The following is a 22,664-nucleotide window of genomic DNA, read 5'->3' as shown; positions in this document are numbered from 1 at the left end:
CATTCTTTGCCGCTATTACTCGCAGTATGTTGTCCATTCTGGAGAGGCGCGCGTCGTGAGAAGCAGACGAGTCCTCCGAGGCAGAAATGCGTCTCTCCGCTTCCGTCAAGCGTTCTTCATGGACCTCCAGCTTCTGTACGACCCCATCCATCCTGGAGGACAGGCGGTCCACCTTGTCCACTATCGTGGCGAAGCCCTGTCTCATCTCTTCCAGCATTACGCGCATCTCAGGGGCCATGGACATGGAAGGGGGCTCAGTGCCCGGTGGGTCGTGGGCACCACCAGCGCCAGTCGTGCCACGCAGCTGCTTCTTGGGCGGCGCAGGCTCAAAAGAGAGTTTAGGCTACTTGTTGTCGTTCTTCCCCATTGCGCTCCGCCTGTAGGGGCCCGAGGCGCCCAGCGAGAGGCGATCAGTGTGGCGCTCACTGCCCCTCGCCAATCCTCTGTGCATTTGCGCCCCCTGTGCAGTGGTCGCGTCGTTGGCAGCGTCTTCTGCGTGAGGAGCAGGGCAGCAGTGCCAGAATGTCTTCCCCACCTCGATGTGCCCCAGCTCGGGTGACCAGGACCAGCCGCTACTGCTTACGAGGGGGGTCGGAGATCCAGCTGGCCACGTTGTGTGGGTGGCGGGCTGTAACGCGCCGGCGAGAAGCAAGCAGGGTCCGCGCTCAAAGTGCCCTGGGGGGCGGTGTGGGGGGTAGGGGGGGGGGAGGCCCAGCGCGTCTCCACCGGGCAGCAACGTCCACAGTATGGTCTCAGTCCGTGGCCCCCATAGGTCCCAAGACACTCCCCGACCCCCGGTGCCCAGAAGCAGCGAGCCCAAAGCAGGATCAGGGGCACCGCCGGCAATCCGCAGTCAGAGGCCGGGGTCCCGGTCAAGCACCCCCCGGCTCAGGCGGTAGCACACGGCACTCTCCGCACTCCCAGCAGGGCGTAGGTCCGCCGACCAGCACCACCGCACGGTGCCGCGGCCAGAGGAGGGGGAAGTCTCACCGCCGCCGCCGACCTCCAAGGTCCGGCAGGTCCCGCACCTCCCGGGCCGATCACTCCAATTCCGAGGCCTACCTGCCTCGTGGCAAGCCCCGACCTCGCGTGGCGCCGCACGCAGGCTCTCGCGCCTCCTCTCCCCAGCGATGCGTCCCGGCCAGAGTCTTCGGTCGGCTAAGTTTGGCGCCGATGCTCGGTTCGTCCCCAAAATCGGACTGGAGCTGCAGGGTAGGAAGGCTCACACTCGGTGAGAGTTCCAGGCATAGATCCGCAGGCAAACAGGATAAAATGAGGATAAAGCTGACCAGGCAGCCAGAGCCTCACTAAAGTGCGGCCATTAGCTCGTGCGCCCTCTAGCGCCCCCCCCCTATAGGCATTAGACTTAACGGTGGAAAAAGATCCTGGAGCAGACCAAGCAAATGCTGATGGTCTCTCCAGGTTCTTCCACCTTAGTGAAGAACACTACCAGTGGGTTTGGTAGTTTTCCCCACTTTCAGCTGGGGGGAGGGGGGCCATGTGTTAGACCTGACATCCTTGACATGGTTACCCCCTAACTTTTTGTCTTCAGACCTCCTGTTTTTGCTGGCCTTATGGTTCAGTGCACTTTGGCACTACTAACCAGTGCTAACATTCCTGTGCTCTTCCCCTAAAGCATGGTAACATTGGCTTATATCCACTTGGCATATTTAGTTTACTTATAAGTTACTAGTAAACTGCACTACATGTGCCCAGGGCCTGCAAATTAAATGCTACTACTGGACCTGTAACACAGATTGTGCCACCCATTTAAGTACCCCTTTAGACATGTCTCAGGTCTGCCATTGCAGAGCCTGCATGTGTAGTTTTAAACTGCCATTTCAACCTGGCAAAAAAAAGCCCCACATATTTCTTTTTCATACTAACAAGTCACCCCTAGTGTTGGCCCGGGACAGCCCAGAGGGCAGGGTGCAATGTATTTAAAAGTTAGGCATGTACTTTGAGGTGGCCCATCTCCCTATAGGCATTAGACTTAACGGTGGAAAACCATCCTGGACCAGACCAAGCAAATGCTGATGGTCTCTCCAGGTTCTTCCACCTTAGTGAAGAACACTGCCAGTGGGTTTGGTAGTTCTCCCCACTTTTAGCTGGGGGGAGAGGGGGGGCATGTGTTAGACCTGACATCCTTGACATGGCTACCCCTAACTTTTTGTCTTCAGACCTCCTGTTTTTGCTGATTTCGTTTTTGCTGGCCTTATGGTTCAGTGCACTTTGTCACTACTAACCAGTGCGAACATTCCTGTGCTCTTCCCCTAAAGCATGGTAACATTGGCTTATATCCACTTGGCATATTTAGTTTGCTTATAAGTCACTAGTAAACTGCACTACATGTGCCCAGGGCCTGCAAATTAAATGCTACTACTGGACCTGTAACACAGATTGTGCCACCGATTTAAGTACCCCTTTAGACATGTCTCAGGTCTGCCATTGCAGAGCCTGCATGTGTAGTTTTAAACTGCCATTTCAAAATGGCAAAAAAAGCCCCACACATTTCTTTTTCATACTAACAAGTCGCCCCTAGTTTAGGCCCGGGACTGCCCAGAGGTCAGGGTGCAATGTATTTAAAAGTTAGGCATGTACTTTTAAGTTTTACATGTCTGGTAGTGAAAGACTAGTTTTTCACAACTGAAAGGCCATCCCTCCCATAGGATAACATTGAAATTGCCTTATTACATTTTATAAGTGTAATTTCCAAATGGGAAGAGGTAATTGGTTCATGTTTGGTGTCTCTGGAATCCTAATTTAAAATCCTGACTTATGGTAAAGTCTTATTTTAAATTACAGTTGGGAAAATGGCACTTTTAGAAAGTTGGAATTTTCTTGCCATAGCCATTTGGTGCCTGCAGCTTGTCGCTGGTCACATGACTGGGTGTAGATGGCAGTTGGGCTTGGTTTATTTCTCCTGGACAGCCACATACAATGGGAGCTTAGGTGTGACCGTATGTGCAATTACTGGCAGGATTGGAGGGAGGAGCTGAGCCTAGCTTCACACCTGACTAGGCTGTGTCCTGTTTCCACACAAAGGGCCTAACGACCCTTCATTGTCACTTAAGCCAGCTTCGAGCCAGTGCAGGAAAGGCAGGGCATCTGTGCTCCTCAAAGGCATGCCTCTAGAAGCTTCTCCCACTTCAAAGACACAATTGTGTATAATAGAAGGACCTCAAATCGCCACTTCAGTATATATCTGGACCTGTGTATACTTTGCCAGGAAGAAGGACTGCTGTGCTTCTACAAGGACTGTCCTTCTGCTGGACAGCTGCTCTACAAGGAACTGCTGCCCTGTTGTGCTGACCTGCTGCCGTCTTGCCTGGAGAAGAACTGGACCTGAAACTCAATCTTGAACCCAGGACCCTAGAGCGACTCAAGAGGCTAGTCTGCTGGCCTCCTGATCTGAGCCTCAGGGACATTAGAGGCTCCCTAACAGCTCCTGGACCTGTCGTCAGTGAGGTCCTGACCCCTCAAGAGGTACCCCTCAGACCCTCGACCCTTTATGTGGCTCCTCTGTGGCCCTTTGTGACCTTGAAGTATCCCATTTTCACTGGAACTGTCCCATTCACACAGAAATTTAGCATGAGCCGCCACAAGTCCATCTCCTCTTTCATTCCTGCGGTGGGCCGCCAGTATGAAGCTTCAGCCCGATCCTCCATGGTGCCTGCCCTGCCCGTCTCACCACGCTGCCTGTTGCCCGCAATGCTCTCCTTGCTCCTGGCAGTCCTCTCGAACACAAACGGGACTCTTGACACAAAACATGAGTAGGTAAACCTTCGGCAAGACTAACCTGGGACTGTATCTGACCCATGCTCCATTGTGGTCAGCCTGAACTTTTGACTTTGGCCCCGTCCAGCACTTCCAGATATCACCTGTTGACACTTTATGCTTTTAGGCACCATTTGTAAGTTTATTCTTTAAAAATGCATAACTCTGGTTCTACTTATGAGAGTTTTGTCATTTTGGTCTTGTCTTATGTATTCAATTAAGCTCTATTCTAATTTTTTTGTGTTTTCACAGTTTTGTTGTTTGAGGTGTTGCATAAAACTTTGCACATTGCCTCTAAGTTAAGCTAGACTTCTCTGTTAATTTGAGGTTTGCTTGTGTCTTACCCTGACTAGGATTGTGGTTGCTTCTTGACCAGGGCTCACATACCAGTCAACCAATAACCCAATTCTAACAATTGGGTAAAATTCAGCAAAACATACAAGCTGCACTGAAGAGAATTGTATTACTATTGTCTATCACAGGCATGAGTACGAAGTATATATAAAAATCAGAGCAGGTTACATTGATGTATGACTTGTAAGGTAGTAAAACTACTCCTCAATGCTTATACTTGTTACTAAATTCCAGTGTCTTGTCCTGTATATGGGGTGTAGAACTAGGTGGGATGGGAAGGTGCTTGAAACCATAAGCAAGGGTTCAAAAGGGGGAAAGGGAAAACTGTGTCATAGGCCGTGACAGTATCAAGAAAATTGCCATGGCTTTCTGCTAGAGAACAGTAAAATTGCAATTCAGGTGTGGATGAGAAAGGCTGCTAGGAATCAGTGGAAGCAGAGAGTGGGCCATTTATTACAATTCTTGTTGTTAAATGTTAAACTCCCATATATAAAAAGGGAACTGGTATTTGCTCTAGAAGGCAGAGAAAAGGCCTGAAGTAACTTTCTGTCTGGCGCTCCCCTCCGTTTGAGGCGATTTAAGGGGAATCCATAATGGATTCCATTTACCTGCTAAGGGGTGCTTCCTTAAGCCTTGTGAGAGGTGTGGCTCACTGGTTAGAGGCGGCAGACCCGGAGGCTGAGAACGGCCCGGGACCAGGGTTCGATTCCCGACGCGGCAGGGTCGAGGACCAGGGTCAGCGGACTGATAATTCTCGCCTCGGTGCCCACTTTGGGCAGTGATCACACTCGGTAACTCTGGGCATTAAGCTTGCCTCATCTCTACAACGGCCCCCCACAGACGCCGGGGATGCCTGGCTTCACCTTGGAGATACCCAGCATGGGACCATCTCACAGGGAAAGCCAGGACGGGTTCCCCAGCGGTCATTCGCGCCAGGATACTCCGGTAGTAATTGAGCGCGCTACAAAACACCTTACATTTACATTTACATTTACATTTACATTTACATTTGTGCTTCCTCTCTCCGGATAGCCCTGCCATTCTGCTTCAGCCCAGTATAGTAGACCACGGTGCCAGTGGTCTAGGGAAGGGGGCTTGGATGACTTCCATCTGCCAGAATCTATTTGTAATTTGCAAGTACCAAGTTCCAGTCCCCTGTAAAATAACTCACAGGCTCTAATTGTCGCAGATACTTGTGTGTGTAACCCGGATGTTATAGGTTTGAATTCTGCAGCACCTACTCAGCTTTTATCTCTTACAGGGTTGAAAGAAGGATTGCCACAGCATATAGGCCTGGCCATGGTAGCAGACATTTGTGCTTTGCCAGTGCTTGTTATATTTGCAAATGGTTTTTCTAATCCTTTATTACACAACTCATGCAAAAATGTCCATCCATGCACAGGCGGCCAGCTTAAAATGTTTTTGTAAAAATGTTTTGCAAACAAAATTGAAATTAGGTTACGAACACATGTTCACACATAAGTGCCATCTTTAAATGGTTTTAAAGGCTGTTCAGATATGAGTGGCACACTGTTAGTGGCAGGTAAAGCTAGTAGCAGTGTGTGGGGAGCTGTTTGGTTCTCACAAAAAAAGTAAGGATTTTTTTTAAAGGACACGTTGGTCCACCAGTCCATGGCACTAAAGAGTTTTATTTTCTGCATGGGTGACAGCATTGTACTTGCACATAATTCAGTTATTTACAAAGTGTGAACTAATGGCAGAAGTGGGCACAATCATTGCCTCAAGCTGTACATTAAAAGATTCAAAGTTATTTTATGTACGTTTTCTTACATCAAGTGCATCCAGAACTGTTGTTGATGTCCGCTGAATGATTGTAATGCCCTTCTCCTTGGCCTCCCAGTCGCCACACCGGCACCACTCCCCCCCCCCCCCCCCCCCTCCTCCCCCTAGGAGCATTGTACATGCTGCAGCAGGACCCATCCAGGGCCTGAAGAGATATGATCACATCAGCCCTATCCTGATAGAACTTCATTTGCTCCCCTAGCCGGCTCGCACCATTTTCAAATCCAGCTGCATCATTTACAGATCTATCACAACCAGCATCCCTGCTTATCTTGCTGACAAGCTCACCATCTTTGGTGGATCTCTGCTCCCCAACAGCCAGGACTCCATTAGTCTGCTGACAAGAAGTGTATAATGAGAGAAAAAAAATAAGACCGTAGACCATATCTATTTATGCACACAAGATCTGGAACAACATCCACATATATCGAGCAGGACTGATCGACCCTGCTCCAGTTTAGGAAAGAGTTGAAGACTTGCCTCTTTAAAGCGCACTACATTAGAAATGCATTAACCGTGGTCCACCCAGCTCAATCTTTTTTTGCTCATTGACTTTATGCTGGTCTTTGAACATGTATAGAGCTCTGCTGCCTTTTGACTAGGTTTGTGCTGTAGAAATACCATATACATACATGGATATATATTCTTATTAAAATCAAATTATTTTTACTAATTCCAGACGTGAAAATTTACATTGGGCCAATATAATGTGCTTTCTGTTCCCCGACTCCACACTTTTACATTAGAATGACTGAATAGATTTTTTTAAGAAGGCAACAGAAAACACTTTCAATTGTATCCGTTCTCCTTGGGGGGGTTATTGGAAGAGTATCATAATGAATATGGGGCCCTAAGAGCAATTTCTTTGTTTTCCCAGTAATAACATTTTAATAAGGGAATTTAGTTTTACATGTCTGATCAGTTCTCTTCACTCAATGACCCCTTACACAACAGAGACCAGCTCTGAATTACCCAAAGACTATTGGACTCAACACTTTGTTTTCATCCCCTTTACCAAATATAAAAGGAATTGAGAGAAAAGACCAAGAAGAAAGGAGAGGAAGAAAGCCATGGAAAAAGAATCAAAACAAAATGTTCCATTTAGCTTATCATTAACTAAAATAATTTAACTTATCACAGGTCAAAATTGAAGGGAACTGTTATAGCACTTGAAAAGTTTTTCTTCAGCAAGCATTCTGTGGCTTACCTGCAATTGTGTTGGTTCTTGGAAGATGTCTTCAGTTTCTTTAAGCCAGGCATCTTTTTAACTGGTTTGCTATGTTTATACATCTTTATTTTGGTCAATTTTATAATACGTAGCCGTCAGTACCAACAACAGTTAAAAATGTCATACACATTTTAGATGCATCATTATACAATATCGGCTATACGCCTAGACGGTATACATCAGGAGCAGTAAACATGAGTCCATCAACCCAAAAATCATACTAAGGCAAAATCCCAGAAGTAGACTCAAACAAGTAATCCAATGTGATCAGTGTGCTGGAGCTCCTGGCCGTGTGTGGCACAGTGGTGGTGTAGCTTGTCCTCTAGAGACTTGCTCAGTAATGGAATGGTCCGTTATGCCATGGGAGAATAAATGAGTGCAATGGAGCCCAAATGTTCCTGGGCCTTCTTCATCTGCTGGATTGTAGAATAGTATGTGTAGATATGCAGTATGATGTGGTTGCTGCCTCAGACGCACATGATGCACAGTTTTGCCAATAGCAATGCCGGGGATGAGATGCAGTAGATGTTCAACAAGGGCTTAAGTATGACAAATAAGAGCACTTTTTTTTGTTTTTCATCATCATTTTGGGTTGCAAATGCCTTTTGCCTCTTTCTGGTTTTCTCCATCTTATTTCAATGAGCTTTCAAATTCTGTCACACATTGCACACTCTCACATCCTGCTAAGCTTTATTTGCATTGCTTCATTCTTAATAGCATATATCTAATTATGATTTTTTTGAATATTTTCAAGGTTGCTGCCTGTGAGCTTTTGCACAGCCTGGTTGTTTACATGTTGGGTAAATCCACTCAGATACCGGACGGATGTACAGGTTCTCCACCGATGTACCAGCTTTACAAACGTACCTTCCCTGTACTGCTTCATCTGGCGTGTGATGTGGATCAGGTAGATTACACTAATGATCAAACATTGATGAACATGGCTTAACCAGAGACCTTGACATTGAAAATGCCTTTTGTGATGTAATGTAAGAAAACAAGGAGGAGGTAGAGGAAAAGGGCAGAAGGTCTCGTCCTCCTGGCAAACGTACTGTAATTAAACAAAGTCCAATTTCTAAGGTTTTTCAAAATCGATTTCCTAACTATAATGTACCTGTAACCTTTGTTTTTTTTAAAGTGAATTTCGATGTTTTTTTTTTTTTAAACTAGTAGTCGCATTTGCAGAGTGGTGAACAAAGGGGGCAGGCCTCTGACTTACTCTGAGGAATCCTGCTGTGTCGGACTTACTGGAGTTTACAAGAGGGCTTCTGGAGCCCAATGAACCCTCAGCATCCAAAACGACTTCCTCCCCAACCAGCAGTGTGCTAGGAGGCGCATTTGCAGAATGGTGGTGAAATGGGGCGGGCCTCAGACGTCGTGCTGGTAGCTTATTTTTAAATAATAAGGGAATAGTGTGTGCAACCCATCCCCCCTTCCCTTGGCCCTGGGGAGACCATCTCCCAGGACCCAGCTTTTTTCTTTCTTTCAAATATTTTTTTTTAATAAAGGAAAGGGTGACGCATGGCCCCCCTCCAGAGCCGATTTTTTTCCAAGGAACCCATGGAGTATGAGCAATAACGGTAGAATGTAAAAAGGAAGTATTGGCAGTAAATGCAAGTGTTTCAAGAAGGTCAAAAGGCGAAGCAAGGGATTTTTCAATGGATAACCATACTGGAGGATGAGTAGGGAGTTCATTACATAACCTTTGAGAAGCTTGTCGGAGAGAAAATGCATAATGATAAGATTTAAAATCAGGGAACTTAAGACCTCCGTTGGTTTTATCTTTTTTGAGACAAGTTCAGGCTATCCGAGGAGGCTTATTTTTCCAGAGGAATTTCGACAAAATTGAATCTATTCTTTTAAAATAATATCCAGGGATGTGGACCGGAATCATAGAAAGAGAATATAAAATTATGGGAGCTGCATCATTTTTATAGAATCAAGTCTGCCCCACCACGAAAGAAAGAGAGGATACCATCTGTTAATTGAATCAGTTCATTTTTTGGTGATATGCTCGAAATTACATTTTAAGTAATCAGAAATATTAGAGGAAAACCATAATCCTAAGTATTTTAATTTAGTCGGTTGCCAGGAAAAACCCGTTTGGGTAAAGTAGTGGCGAAGACACAAAACATTAAGGGGTAGAACTTCGCATTTATCCCAGTTAAGGCGATAACCTTAGATTTGCGAAAAAGTGTCAACTTGATGGAGAAAGGAAGAGAAGTATCTGGATTAGAGCAGTATAATAGAATATCGTCTGCGTAGACAGACAATTTAATGTGGTCGGAACCGAGGTGAAAACCAGTAATTAGCTGATCCTGTCTTATTTTTGTTAAGAAGGGCTCTAGAGCAATGATAAAAAACAAAGTGGACAGAGGACTGCCTTGGCGAACACCTCTAGAGAGAGAGAAATAATCTGAAATTATCCCATTGGCAAAAATAGAAGCCCGAATACAATAAGGATATAATTTTGGGGGGAAAACCTATCCATTTGAGAGCCTGAAACATAAAATTTCAACCAATCCTATCAAATGCTTTTTCAGCGTCTAGGGTTATGGCGGCAAGTGGGTAATGCAAAGAAGATGCTTTACTAAGAACATTAAAGAAGACACTGGAGTTATCAGAGCATAAGCGCCCTTTGACGAAACCGGATTGTTCTGGCCCAATAAGTTCAGGTAATATGGGGTGAATACGTAAAGCGAGTAGTTTTGCAAAGATCTTATAATCCGTATTTACAAGAGAAATGGGGCGATAGTTTTGACAAATAAGAGGGGTCCTTATCTTTGGGGATTAAACAAATCATAGCTTCTTGAAAAGTTCCTTGGGAGGAACCAGCCGCGACAAAGGAGTTAAATAGGAGAAGAAGATGTGGAAGGAGAAACTTCGAACAATGGTCATAAAATTCGATGGTAAAACCGTCAGGACCAGGAGCGTTACTGCGTTTTAAGACCGAAACGGCATGAGAGATTTTTTTCAAGGTTACATCTGTTTCAAGTAAATCAACATTTATATGGGAAGAAGGAGGAGAAGTGAGTGATTGAAAGTAAGAAGATATGTCAGATTGAAGAGGATGTGTTTCAAGAGTGTAAAGAATTTTATAAAATCTAACAAATTCTTGTAGGATATCGTCGTCTTTAAAGAGAGAATCACCGTCCGGATTTGTGATGAAAGCAATCCTAGTTCTGTTGAGACGGGTTTTTAAGTAGCTAGCTAAGAGTTTCCCCATTTTATTCTGTCCTCCATAATAATGTGTGCTACTTTTCAGAAGATAAGAAGCTGCAGCTTCAGTAGATAATTTATTAAAAGTAACTTTGGAAGAGATAAGATCTTTTAAAGAGGATTCAGAGAAAGAATGGTAATACGCATGTTTCAAGTTTTTTAATGTTAGTAAGAAGTTGGATAGATTGTTTTTCAAATTCTTTTTCTTCTGGGAAACATAGTTGATTATGAAACCTCTTGCAGTTGCCTTAAAAGAATCCCAAATCATAGTTGGAGAAGAATCAGAGACGGTATTAGTAGTAAATAAGTCTGTAGCAAAAGAGCTGAATTGGCTGGATAACTTAGGATCCGCAAGAAGGGAGTTATTAAAACGCCATCTGCCAGAGAGCAGTGAAAAGGGAATGAGATCAAAATCCACAAAAACCGGGGCATGATCAGAGATTAAGATAGAACCTATCTCTGAGTGTAGAACATGTTGAGCAGGGGACCCTCTAAAAAAGAGATAATCAATGCGGGACTGTGTTTTATGTGGAAGGGAGAAATAGCTATATAATAGAAGGTCTGGATGACAAAGTCTCCAAGTATCGACTAAGGAATTACGACGAATGGTAGAGGTAAATTGGGTGTGCATTTTAGAGTGTACAAATTTAACTGGGGAGCACCTATCTAATATTGGATCGTGAATTTGATTACAATCCCCACCAAAAAAAATATAGTCATCGTCAAAAGAAAGCAATTTGTCTGAAATCTGTACCCAAAACCGATTATCAACCGAAAATGTAGCATAAACATTAAAAATAACCAATGGTACATTATCTATTAACAATTTGATAATCACCCAGCAACCATCGGAATCAATTTCTTGATGGACAATAGAAACATTAAACTTTTTGTGACATGGGATGACACCATTCTTTTTCCCCAAAGCTGGGGAAGAGTAAACATGGCCTACCCAAAATCTTTTCAACTTAGATGATTCAGTGTTTGATGAGTGGGTTTCCTGTAACAAGGCAATATCTGTTTTTAACTTAGTTAAATGGGAAAAGCACTCGTCTTTTAATAGGATTATTTAGACCCCTAACATTCCAAGTAGTAACTCTGAATGTGTCTGAGATAAGATAACAACAGTAATCAAAAAGCATACAATGCAATGAATAATCGTAAACAGTAAACTATGCATCATGTAAGAGAGAATACATTTGAAAATAGAGAGACAATAGGGAAGATAGTTGCGAAGAATAAAGATGATTAGAGTAAGGGGAGAGACAAAAAGTGATAGGGGAAAGAAAAGTCTCAGATAAAGCGATAAGATAAGAGAGACAAAATTAGAAGAATAAAAAAGGAGAAAAGAGGAGAAGAAGCGAGAAGTGAAAGAGGAAAGCATTAAAAGAGAACTACAAAAGAAAAACCAAAACAAGACATGAAATAGGAACATACCTATAAAAGGAAGATTCAACGAGACAAGGGGAGGGGTGGAACCACACAGGACGGACTATACAACCGGGGTTGACCAAACGGAAGACCAGGAGGCATCACGTCAGGAAGAGGGAACTGTCGGAATAAAAAACAGTAACAATGAGAATAACGAATTAAATATAGAAAATACAGAAGAAATAAACCTATTTAATTGAAAAATAAGAAAAGTGAAACAATATCAGAAGAAGAATTTGTATATTCAACCAGCATTTGAAGAGGAAGAGTCCATGGCGTCAGTTTTGTTAGAATTTATGAAAATTTGAAGACGTAGCGGATCCTCTTAAGTCGTAGTTTTGTTATTATAGTGACCTTAAAGAGGCATGGATGAAAAAGACCAAAGCGAGCACCCATTGCACGAAGATCAGGTCTCCGATTAAGAAAAGCTTTCCTTCCTTTAGCGGTAGCCTTGGCGTAATCCTGCGCAAAAAATAAAGTAGGGCCAGACCAGGTAATGCGTTGGGAGGATTTAGCCGCTGCTAAGACTTGCAACAAATCCATAAACTCCAAAAATTATATAATAACTCCTCTTGGTTTCTGGGAGGAAGAAGTAGAAGAGGTAGGGCGACCCAATCTGTGTGCCCTTTGAATTTTAAGAAAAGTGGAATCTGGCTAGTGGAGAACGTTGGGAAGAAAAGATTTTAAGAATGCAATAGGGTCGGACCCTTCCTCACCTTCCACTAGTCCATAAATGCGAAGATTATTGCACCTATTACGATTTTCAAGATCCTCAACCTGGCGCTGGAGTACAGAGACTTGAGATTGAAGAGGAGAGCCTTTAGCGCAGGTATCCGTAACAGAAGACACAGAATGTTCAACAGCAGTGATTCTCGTGTCCAGTTGTGTCCAGTTGTCAGTAAGGACTTGCAATTTTGCGTTAGTTTCTTCCATGAAGGGACGCAGTTCCCTAATCTCTTCTAATACTAACTCCATAGATACAGATGAGGTCACCTTAGGTGGAGATGGAGAGTTTTGTTTAAGGCGTTTGGAAAGAGACTTTCCTGACAAAGTTGCAGTAGGTTCCGTAGCCGCCATAATATCTGTCGAAGAGGATGACAAAGACTACTCCAATTTGGAGAACTCAGAATTTTTTGGGGGAGTTTTTGGCAAAGACGTGCTTTACAGAAGCTTTCAGAGGATGAACACCTTTAATTCTGCCCATTAAGACCAAGGAATGTAAGAAGAAATGCGCCACTTACTGATTTTCGTACTTCAGTGCGCACTATAAATAAGTACAAAGGACTGTTTGCAATGGTTGCCACAGAGAAGTCCTTATAAAGGCTTTCCTTATAAAAATTATTTAAATAAAGCAGGCAACATAGTCACTCCATGAGGTACTCCGAACAGGAAAACATATCAAAATATACGAAGAGGCATGTCATCCTAAGGCCAAAGATTGAAATGAGGCATTGCATTGAGGAGAAGAAAACCTACAAAATGGCCGTCAAATTCAAGGCTGTGAGAAAGTCATTCAGACATGTAGACTGTAGGCAGTATGCTCAGAGATGTTGAAAAATGTCTAAAAACAAGCCTTTAGCAATAAAATAATGATACAAAAAGTCACAGTTCCTCAGAAAATTAGCGAGAATCTGCGCCTCGGCGGGCGCAGAAAACAAAATGGCGGTCGCGATAATGCGACGATAAGAACAGAGACTCACAGCATCTATAAAGTCAGTATTTCGCCGTAAAATGCAGCCGCAGGCAGTTTAAATTGATGAGGAGGCGTTCCGACGCCTTAACATGTCGGTCGCGTCGTCGAAGCGCTTCAGGAAACGTGAAGCTGCCAGAAGTCCCCGGAGAGCTTCACCCAGGCGCCACCATTCCTGTTGGGCGCCAAGCCACGGCCCGCGTGTTGTTCCTATTTCAACCTTAAGTGTTCTCTACACAGTCAACATATCTTTATTGTCATGTCATATTGACTTGTATCGCACACTAATCACCTGAGAGAGAATCGGGGCGCTATTTGCTAGGCTTTGCAGGCTGGAAGACCTATTATGATTTTGTGGGGAATAGTGTTACTGTTCTCTTACTCATGGGCCCCTGTTCATTTAATAATAAGCATGCCGGCAATGTGTGTTTCATCAGCAGACTTAAACAAGGGTGCCTATTAGCTTCCCTATTAAGTAGCAGATCCAATTGTTTGTTCTTAAGATAAGTCGTGTGTCCCCTAAAGTTGTTAATTTTCGTATTCCAGCAAATTTCTTACATGGACTGCGTTTACCCCTGAGCAACACTGCAGTGGGGTTGCAACATTTGTTGAACAGCTTGCAAATGTATGGTTATTATAATGCCTTCATGCTCAAAAAGCACGCTAATAAGATTTGGTAGGCCCATCTGATATTACATTCACCCAAAAGCTGCAATGACAACAACTATTAAACTCCAAAAGATTTATAGCTAAATTAATTATGGATGGTTTGTTTGATACAATTTAGTTGATCAATGGGCAACTTAGTTGTATCCTCCCTTTTGATTACATACGTCACCAAAGTAATTACTTTTCTTCATAGCATTGAAATGTGGTCCTACAAAAGTTTGAAAGGCAAAACCTTGCTTGGTGCTTTCTCCTTAAAGAACGAACACGTGTAGACTCATCCAAATCATTTATCATGCATTTGCGCTCTGCTCAGCAAAGGTCTGATTGATTCGTTATATGATGAGATTATTAGCTGATATCCGAACTGCGAATTGGAAATGTTGCCATCTGCACTGGAATTAGCAGGTGCTGTAAGTAGGGCACAAGTCGTTGACCTTTGCAACTTGCTGAATGGTTCCCACGTGACCTGGGTCAGATTTTAAATTAGTCTGAAAATGCAGTCTGTGGTCCAAATAAAGACCAACCAGATCTAGCTGGAAACATTTCTAACTCTTGCTTATGATTGCTAGGTGATTCTCCGATGTTACTGGAATATTGCACTTTACCAATTTATCCAGAACTAAGAAGCTTGTACACTTTTTCCTATAATTCAATTCCTTCTTCTTGATGTTACAGGAAACAAGAAGAGTTTTAGGGACTAATCTGTCATGTGGGCTATGTTACCAATATCTTTGCTCCGTTTTTAGTACTTTATCAGGTGATGTCAGTAGCATTTTGCACCATCTTCTGAGCGGTCCGCTGTAATATTTCATTATATTGCAACACAACAAATACAATAAGTGACTATATAGTATTCTGTTATATGCTCTCCTGATACTATTTCAACATGATTCTGGAAAGGTTGTTAAATTGCATTGGAGAGTTTAGAGGAATTTGTTAATTTCTACTAACATATTTATCAAGTTCAACGCCCTATGCTATATGTTTAGAATTGAAATTGGAGTGGCCCGAAATATATACAATCTCTGGTACAACTCTACCTTCCCTCACGACCTTTGCGCTCTGCCCAGCAAATTAGGTTTATAGTTACTATCCCCAAAACCAAACTCTGTCGTATGCGTGGTCGGTCTTTTTCTTATTAAGGTCCCACCCTATGGAATTCTATGCCTCCCTCTTTACGTGTGGAAACCATGTATTGTAGATTCCGCAGAAGTTTGAAGACTTGTTTGTTTTTTTCTCTGATGCCTGGTCGGTTCTTTTTTCTTCCTACCGGTTGTTGCAGGGAAACCTCTTGGGGTAGCTGTGCGCTTACAAAGTTAATTTATTATTAATAATAATAATAATAATAATCTCTTATCATTGATATATATCTCTCTATATAATCTTTTTGCCACAAGGCTTTCTGGGATGCTGTTGGCACTTATCTGAGGAGTCAACAGATGTAACGCTTAAAAAGATTTCTGCTGATTTCTGTGTTGCATTATTGTCGTGTTTTATTATGGTTTTGCTCCCAGTACCTTTTTTGCTAGCTTAATGTTTGAGGTCAGCATCAGTGTGACGGCGCGATCCTGCCCCGCAGAGGACGTGGTACTGCTAAACTATCAGGTTCGGCCCATAGCCAGCGGCGCCTCTGGATACCGCCACTCATCTGGTCATCGAGCGCCGTCACTGCCGTTCCCCTTCCAACTAATTGGCTGCCATCCCGCCGACAGGTCACTACCCGGAATCGGAATCCCTTTCCAGAACCACCCGGATGCGACAACGCTATCTGGCCCTAATAATTGCCTACTTGTTTAATCTTACTTTGAATACCATCGGCTCCACCAAACTCTACTTTAGAGATCCGCACCTTATAGGAGCTCCCTCCTAACACCCACCACCTTGGACCACCTTATGCCATCCCGCATGAGCCAAGGCTTGCAATTCAGGCGATACAATGTCAGTCCTGATGATGATCCTTTATTTCAAATAGGATCGAAACGCCGTCGACAATTGATGTAGTTGTACACTAGTTCTCCTCTGTGTGACCTATCTGTGTTATACTACATCAGTGCAGCTAGACTGATTTTTGATATTTGTGTACCCACTAGCGCCTCAATATTTTATATATTCGCCTGACTAACTCCCCACCCTTGTAAATATTGGTTTGTCAATTTATGTTGTTGTTTGTACTGGATACAGGATTGTGTCCCACTGTCATTTTGTGTGTTTTGAATGCTCCTTATGTTTCTCATTCTTGATTAAATAGGGTCCGGCTGGACACCTCCATTATAGTGCAGATTGTGGCCTATAATTATTCCAAGTTGCTAACGTAAAATTGCCAAGGACCCTTGTCAGATAAAACTACTACCCCTGGTTCTTGCTTACCGAGTGGGTTCCCTTGTTTGCTCTAAATAGCATCAGTGTGACAGCATTAAATGGGATGTTTCATTTACAATTCATTGTGCAGTTACAACATAGTGGCAAAAAAGCCGGAGAATCATTAAAACAAATGCAGCCTCTTGATAAAGAAAAAGTTGTTAGAGGTTTCAGAATGCAGAAATTCATGTTTATTCTGCTTTCGTTTTTTAGGTGACAAGACAGTTGTATGAACCCCTTATCATGGGGCTTATTCATTGGTTTACCAACAATAAAAAGTTCGAAAGTCAGGACACAGTTGCATTGCTGGAAGCGGTTTTGGTAAGTGTTAATTAAAATGAGCACTGTACAATTTTCATCACAATGTTTAGATTCACATTCTGTGTATATGTAGTGGATTTTAAAACGTATGTATATTAGCTCTTTTCATTGTGAATTCTTGTCTGTTTGGGAACGTTTCTACAATTTGTTTGGGTAAGTGTATTCAGTGTGTTCTGTGTGTAGTACTTCTCCATTTACTTAATACCAGAGCCAATTCCTCCTTTCTGTACTTGTGTTACCACATTGGACCATAGTACTGAAGTTCTCTTCTTGGGCACACGCCAACAGCACGTATTCAGAGAAGCAATATATTTTTTTATGTATTTATTGCATTTCAAAAATAGCAATTTTATCAAAATGTCCATAAATTGACTGCACCAATAGACGTAACTTATTCCGACCTGTGTTGCCCATAATATTAACCAAAAAACATTGCTCGCGCACACTGTGTAATGCAGTCTTTCTGGACTAGTTGTTCATTACTGTTGGTCTTTCCTCTGATCTCTCCCATCTCTGGGTCTGTACATAACTTATTCTGGAGGCTGCTCTGGAAACATCAGCCAAGTATATCTCACTGTGGCGAGTGTATATGATAATGTAAAGTAATTGTCCTCTTCTCTAAATCCTCAAAATACGGCAAAGTGAGTATATGCTTATCTAGACAGAATAAACGTAAGCAACCTGTCATCCACTTTAATCAGAACATACTTTTTTCTAAATGCCTTTCTCAATTGTTTTATGAATGACCTTTTTTGGCTAATTTTATCCATCTTTTAGCCTATTTCCCCAGACACAGTTTTTCTTACACCCTTCCACATTTTGCACGGACATTCTGGAGCACAGTACTGTATCTTAAAAGCTTTCTAGTCAATTGTTTCTGAGGTTACGGAATGCTCATTCATTACACTTGAAGTATTCCCCTGATGCTTCCCTTACTGATGCAGCAATTGATGGCCAGCATTCCCTTCTCTAAAAATAAGATCTTAATTATTTTATGATGCTCCAAAGACTGTATATAATGGCATGAATGTATGTATTTTGGGACAGTCCTCAGACCCGTTTTATGTGGATGTTTCCCGGACGAAGCGTTTAATTAAACCAACTGTTCCTTTTTTGCCAAACGCTTCTTTTTCTTTTGGTTTTTCAAGGTAAATTCATAGTTCAGCAACAACCCAGACCTCTGGGTCTGATCTAATGCTAATGAAATATAAGTATCCAACAATATGTTTAGCACACTGCAAGATCATTGAACTATTATTCAAAGAGCAGCTTTAAATATAGTTTGTATTTTTAATCCTTTTGTTTTCATGGCTTAGCATATTCGTTTTCCAAAATGTGATTTCTGTCAAATACGCACATTCCATATTGGGTAAAGGCACGCAAATCATATCTTGCTTTTTGTAACAAGAAAACTCACTATTTTAGGGTATAGACATATGTAGCGCTACCCTCATTAAATCTGCAGGACCCACTGAATTACTTACCGTGCTGGGCTACACTACAAGGGGATACTTTCAGGATACTGGCGAGCTTCCAGTAGCTCCTGAGCTACCCGTTGGAGAACCCTGATCTGGATAAAAGAACATTGTGTGGCAGTTATACAGCAGTTCTTTCTTTTTTGCCGTTTTAGGATACGGAACTTCAGAAATTGAATCATAATTGTTCATGGCAAGACACTAGGAGGTTGTTACGATGGGAAAGCAGTAACCTCCTCCTCCAGCTGGGTCACAAAAAAATCCCTTTTATCTGGAAACCGATTGGATAAAAGCCCTCCTAAAATAACATTCACTGCAACTCACTCAGGGGCACATGCATCAAGGTATGCTTTTGTGGTTTCTTAATAGCGATAATTAAGGAATCGCAATTAATGAATCTCAAAAGCCTATGCATGTAGAAATCACTAGAAAAATAGCGATTTCTAAACATTCCTTTTGCGAGTCGCAATTAAGGATTGTCTTCCCATTCATTCCTATGGGCCTAGAGGCCCATAGGAATGAATGGGAATTGCATTCACAATTTGCGAGTACCCAATAGGTACTCGTAAATTGCGAATGCAATTTCAAGGGTGCAAGGGTTCCAAATAGATACCCTGTTGTACCCCTGAAATCTGCATATGAATACATGTTGCCCACACACATATCCCCAGGGCATGTGTGTGTAAAATAGACCTTTGAAAAATGCACTTGAGTGCATTTTTCACAGTTTTTGCAAATTACCATCAAGTACAAATTGATGGTAATTTGCGACTCCTATTAGTGAAATCGCTAAATTTTTTCTTTAATGCATTGCATTTTTGGAATCTCAATTTGCGATTCCTTAAATGCAATCACAATTTAAGTAATCACAATCTAGAGATTACTTAAATTGCGATTTTTGCATTTGAGATGAAGCATCCCAAATACAACAAGCATTTACAATGCAATGATCTCTGCATTGTTAAAATTAGAGCTATTGGCATTGCTCATGACATTATTTTTATTTATGTTTTTGTTTTTAAAACATAAATAAATGGCATTGTCATTTACAATGCGAATAGCTTAATCGCTCGCAAATGCGAGACCTGTTGCATTTGCACCCACACAGAGCCACACACACAAAGCCACCCACACATACAGATCCACCCAGTCATTCACACAGAGCCACCCACACACACACAGAGCCACCTACACAGAGCCGCCCACCCAACGCACAGAGCCACACGCACACAGCTACACGCACACAGAGCCACACGCACACAGAGCCACACGCACACAGAGCCTCACGCACACAGAGCCTCACGCACACAGAGCCTCACGCACACAGAGCCTCACGCACACAGAGCCTCACGCACACAGAGCCACACGCACAGAGAGCCACACGCACAGAGAGCCACACGCACAGGGAGCCACACGCACAGGGAGCCACACGCACAGGGAGCCACACGCACAGGGAGCCACACGCACAGGGAGCCACACGCACAGGGAGCCACACGCACAGGGAGCCACACGCACAGGGAGCCACACACACACACAGAGCCACACACACACACCTCTCTTCCCAGTAACGCCCTAGGGAACAGAGGCACGAAAAACCGGATCACAAGCAGGGCACAGAGGCACAAGCAGGGCACAGAGGCACAAAAACCGGATCACAAGCAGGCCACAGAGGCACAAAAACCGGATCGCAAGCACAACCAACGAGGGGGGGGGGCAGAACCGGAAGCACAACGAGGGGGGGGCAGGACAGCAAGCACGACCAACGAGGGGGGGGGGGGCAGGACAGCAAGCACAACCAACGAGGGGGAAGGTGCAGGAGAGCAACACAAAAACTGGATCGCAAGCAGGGCACAAAAACCCGGATCACAAGCAGGGCACAGAGGCACAAGCAGGGCACAGTGGCACAAGCAGGGCACAGTGGCACAAGCAGGGCACAGTGGCACAAACAGGGCACAGTGGCACAAGCAGGGCACAGAGGCACAAAAACTGGATCACAAGCAGGGCACAGATGCACAAAAACCGGATCATAAGCAGGGCACAGAGGCACAAAAACCGGATCATAAGCAGGGCACAGAGGCACAAAAACCGGATCACAAGCAGGGAACAGAGGCACAAAAACCGGATCACAAGCAGGGCACAGAGGCACAAAAACCGGATCACAAGCAGGGCACAGAGGCACGAAAACCGGATCACAAGCAGGGCACAGATGCACAACACAAAAACCGGATCATAAGCAGGGCACAGAGGCACAAAAACCGGATCACAAGCAGGGAGCAGAGGCACAAGCACGGAGCAGAGGCACAAGCAGGGAACAGAGGCACCAGCAGGGCACAGGGGAGAGTCAAGGAAGCGTGGGTCGCTCACAGCTACCAGTGGAGGGTCAAGGAAGCTTGGGGCAGGCACAGCTACCAGTGAAGGGTCAAGAAGGTTAGAGCGGCCACAGCTACCAGGGGAGAGTCTAGGAAGCTTAGACTGGCCACAGCTACCAGGGGAGAGTCTTGGAAGCTTTGACTGGCCACAGTTACCAGTGGACGGTCAAGAAGCTTATATTGGCCACAGTTACCAGTGGACGGTCAAGAAGCTTATATTGGCCACAGCTACCAGTGGAGGGTTATGCAGGTTAGACTGGCCACAGCTACCAGTGGAGGGTCAAAAAGCTTAGACCGGCCACAGCTACCAGTGGAGGGTCAAGAAGCTTAGACCGGCCACAGCTACCAGTGGAGGGTCAAGAAGCTTAGACCGGCCACAGCTACCAGTTGAGGGTCAAGAATGTTAGGCAGGCTTGCCTAAACATAGCCAGACACAGTATCCGGTGCCCCTTCTTTGGGCAGTTCATCGCTGCTGCTGTCCCTGGCTGCTCCCAGCAACCCATGGCATTGGATGGAAAAGTCTAACTCGCTCTTCTGATGTAAATGTTTTTGTACTTGTATAGCGCACAGCTACCCGCAGTGGGTTTCCAGGCGCTTGTACGAATACCGCAAGGGAACCCTTCCTGGCTTTCCCTGTGAAGTGTCCACTCCTGGGCACCCCCATGGTGCAGACCAGGCATCCCTCGCATTGTGGGGGCCGTTGTGGAGACTAAGCAAGCTATTGCCCAGAGTTGCAGCGTGGGACCCATGATCAGAATAGGCACAGAGGCGAGAATATCCGGTCAGGGGAATTAATGAGCCCGAGACCCGCCGGGGCAGGATTCGAACCCTGGTCCCTGGCCAGAGCTCTGCATCGAGGTCTGCCTGCTCTAACCATTGAGCCACACTTCTCCACTAAACTCACTCACTAAACTCACTTGTGTGACCCCACTGATTCCTGATGACATCACCCATCACAGGCCTGACCCGGTACGGCCATGGTGGCATCCTGACCAGCATCGCCCAGCCCATCGCCCAGCCCTCCTCTGATGATGATAGACTCATCTGCGGAGCAGTGTTGGCGGCAGTTTCGGGTGCGCGACCTAGTCTTCTTTATACCAAAGGAAGCAGTGACGCACTGGAACCCACAACAAGTGATAAACTCACCAGCATCACCCAGGCCCCACTGACGACAAACTCACCTCTGTGAAGTTCTGGGTCACCTTCCCGAAGGAGTTTGGGATGCAAAGCAGGACACGGGCGCTGGAGTTCAAGGATGACCTGCGCCTCCGCGTCCCCAGGCCCACCGCCCAGTCAAGGGCCACCAACCCACTCGTCTCTGAGCTGCAGGTGCTCCCTCACGAAATGAACTCTGCTGCTTGGCGGGGCCAGGAGAGACACCGCAGTCTGCAGGGAAGGCAGGGCCCACCAGGGCCAGCTGCTCCAGTTGGGGCCCCGGAAGTTGGGGCAGTGCACAAGCCGGTAGCTGGCCAGGGCGGAAGGCATTCACCTGAGCACTGGCTCTGTGAAGGGGCCCTGGCCAGGTGCGCCAACCCCGGTCTGGATGAGGCCCGTGGGAGGCAGGACACCGGCCAGGATCAGCAGGAAGAGGGTGGCAAACAGGAGCAGCAGGGCGATCACCACAGTCCAGGACCAGGGCAGGCGGGTGATGACTAAGACCATGGCGAGGACAGCAGCGAAGAACCTGGGCATTGGAACTGGGGTCCCGGACATAGTGCGCGGGAGCCAGAGGGAGCGTCAGAGCGCGCTGCGTACTCTGAGTAGAGGGCACTGGTGGATAGGGTGAGAGGTGCACAGAATGCAGAGACAGGAAGACAGAGAGGAAAAGGGGGTTTGTGCGAGAAGCACTGTATAAACTCCGGGCAGAGAAGAAGAAAGAGTATGTGAGAAAGAAAGAGAGCAGGCGACAGACGCAGCAAGGTGTGCAAATGTGTGCGAAGAAGACACCCTAAGAAGAGGAGGAGAGCGTA

At 44.8% G+C, this 22,664-nt stretch overlaps 1 protein-coding gene across 1 annotated transcript in view; it reads left to right on the top strand.

Moving 5' to 3' along the window:
* The window catches only part of PRKDC (protein kinase, DNA-activated, catalytic subunit), a 2,818,033-nt gene that overhangs the window by 514,647 nt on the left and 2,280,722 nt on the right, over positions 1-22,664 (top strand). Inside the window, exons 25-26 of the mRNA XM_086965729.1 lie at positions 7,917-8,069; positions 16,743-16,850. Coding sequence (XP_086821855.1) covers positions 7,917-8,069; positions 16,743-16,850 — 261 coding nt within the window. The remainder of the gene's footprint in view (positions 1-7,916; positions 8,070-16,742; positions 16,851-22,664) is intronic.

This window comes from Lissotriton vulgaris, chromosome 4_1, assembly GCF_964263255.1.
Source record: "Lissotriton vulgaris chromosome 4_1, aLisVul1.2, whole genome shotgun sequence".
In the NCBI taxonomy this organism is placed as follows: Eukaryota; Metazoa; Chordata; class Amphibia; order Caudata; family Salamandridae; genus Lissotriton; species Lissotriton vulgaris.
Note: the sequence above shows the minus strand (reverse complement) of the source record. Positions and strands in the feature narration are given on the sequence as shown.